The 2,522-nt window shown below is 40.0% G+C and overlaps 1 protein-coding gene across 1 annotated transcript in view; it reads right to left on the reverse strand.

The window, feature by feature from the left end:
- sos1 (son of sevenless homolog 1 (Drosophila)) overlaps positions 1-2,522 on the reverse strand; it is a 77,550-nt gene that overhangs the window by 18,140 nt on the left and 56,888 nt on the right. The window contains 2 exon segments of the mRNA XM_016492263.1: positions 892-1,014; positions 1,398-1,479. Of these exon segments, the coding sequence (XP_016347749.1) occupies positions 892-1,014; positions 1,398-1,479 (205 nt within the window).

Raw genomic sequence — 2,522 nt, forward strand, 5'->3', positions numbered from 1 at the left:
TGAGTGTGTGTCAGTGTGCAAGTGTGAGTGAGAGTGCGAGTATGTGTGAGTGTTAGAGTGTGAGTCTGTAAGTGTGTGAAATTGTGTGTGTGTGTGCACGTGAGTGAGTGTAAGTGAGTGCGTGAGTGTGCATGAATGTGTGTCAGTGTTCAAGTGTGAATGTGAGTGCGATTGAATGTGTGTGAACGAGCGAATTAGTGTGAGTGAGTGTGTGAGTGAGTGAATGTGTGCATGTGTGTGAGTGAGTGTGAGTGAGTGAGTGTGTGAGTGTCAATGTGTGCGTGAGCAAGTAAACGAGTGTGAGTGTGCAAGTGTGTGAAATTGTGTAAGCGTGTGTGTGACTTAGTGAGTTAGTGTGTGTGCGTCAGTGTGAGTGAGTGTACGAATGAGTGTGCGTGTGAGTGTGCGTGAATGTTTGTGTGTGTGTGTGCCAGTGTGAGAGTGTGAGCGAGTGTCTGTGTGTGTGCGTGAATGTGTGAGTGCGATTGAGTGTCAGTGTAAGAGTGTGAGTGAGTGTGTGAGAGAGTGTGAGCGAGTGTGTGTGTGTGTGTGTGTGTGTGTGTGAGATTGTGCGAGTGTGTGTGTGTGTGTGCGTGCGTGAATGTGTGAGTGCGATTGAGTGTGTGTCAGTGTAAGAGTGTGAGAGTGTGAGTGTCTCAGTGTGTGTGTGTGCATCAGTGTGTGTGTTAGTGTGAGAGTGTGAGTGAGTGTGAGAGAGTGTGTCAGTGTGAGAGTGTGTGTGAGAGAGTGTGTGTGTCAGTGTGAGAGCGTGAGCGAGAGTGAGAGAGTGTGTCAGTGTGAGAGTGTGTGAGAGAGTGTCAGTGTGAGAGTGTGAGAGAGTGTGTCAGTGTGAGAGTGTGTGTGCGTCAGTGTGAGAGTGTGAGGGAGTACCTGAGCTGTACCGGCTGAACGAACTCTTTGCGGAAGCGTTTGAGTTCTGCGCTCAGCGGCTGGTCTCCGTTCTCCATGGCCATCTGATCCGCTTCCGTGGGTTTGGGTTCAGGAATATCAAACCTGGAACGCAAATGCACAGACTGTATGGAGAGATGTTTCCATGGATATGACAATAACTTCACAGTGTGAGCAAAATTATCATCACGACCGACAGAAAACACATAAATAAACAGCTGATTATGGCTGAGCTGTTTTTATTTTAAATCACCGTATTACAATAATGTTTTTAAACAAAAAAAGCTAGAAATGATCACATTACAGTGAAAAGTAACTAAATACACAAAACTATTTATGCACCATTAGGATTAACAAAATCTTAACTGAAAAAAGACAAATAATAAAAATAATAAACAGTGCAATTAATAGGCTAGGCCATTAGCAGTCTGTTATATGGATGTCAGCAGCTGTTTGCAGTGCTGATTGTGTGAATGTGAGCGTCTGACCTCTCCATGAGCAGATCCAGCAGCTCCTGAGGTTTACAGAACGATCGGTACGTGGTCAGAAACGTCCGGACGAAATTAGGATCTGAAAAATAAGAGGAAAAATATTTTGTTTAACAAAAACCGCTTGATTATCAAACTATTTCCTTCCATTCACAGTGCAAATTAAACATAGCCCTGGAGAAGGTGAAAAATTACTCATTTCCAAATTTAAAGTCAATTTTATGCCAGCTTATATATATTAAAACAAACAAGCAAACAAAAAAACACTGAGTCCAGAGACCAGGGCTATTATAGTGAAGTAAAACCACTAAAACTAAAACCATACAAAAATCATTTTTTGTGATTTGAAATAAAACAAATGTCAACTGAAATAAAACAAAATATAAACTTATTTTTATTTCAGTTAGTTTCCAAGACTTTGTGTATTGAAATAAAAACTGAAATAAAATGAATAAAAACTACACGGGCATATTCAAAAACAACAAAAACTAATAAAAATGAAAAGCACACGACAAAAACTTTAAAATTAACAGGAAAGCAGAAAATATATTAATATTCAAATATTCTTCAAATTAGTATCAAAATCTATAATAGTAGTTCAGTGATACTAAAATAACAGCGGATCATTCATAACCGTATTATGGTGGTAATGAAGTAATGAGAAATTTTGGTGCTTAAATGTGATGAAAATTATGTAAATTAAGTTTTTAGGAATATTAAAGTTTTTATTTTCATGATGAAAATATAATTTCCCGTTCGTTCCCACACATTAAAGTCTGACTTTTCCAGGTTGTAAGGAGTATTTTGAGCTGAAACGTCACAGACACATTCTGGGGACACCAGAGACTTGTATACATATTGTGAAAAAGGGGCATAATATGTCTCCTTTAAAGCCGTTTTCAGATGGCTCTCATTGAGTTCAAACACATAATCAATCGCTCATTATTCAGCGTTTTCATACAGCGAGTCGTCAGAGCCGATCTCAGGCCTGTGTGTGTGTCTTTACGGAGCAGAGCATGATGGATCTGTTCTGATCTGACCGACGCAAACAATAGAAGCTCAGCTCCAAACAATCGGCCTGGAATTATTCTAGCCAGGAAACAGACACTCGGCTCTGAAGCACAA

This window comes from Sinocyclocheilus anshuiensis, unplaced genomic scaffold (assembly GCF_001515605.1).
Source record: "Sinocyclocheilus anshuiensis isolate Anshui unplaced genomic scaffold, SAMN03320099.WGS_v1.1 scaffold1200, whole genome shotgun sequence".
Taxonomy (NCBI): Eukaryota; Metazoa; Chordata; class Actinopteri; order Cypriniformes; family Cyprinidae; genus Sinocyclocheilus; species Sinocyclocheilus anshuiensis.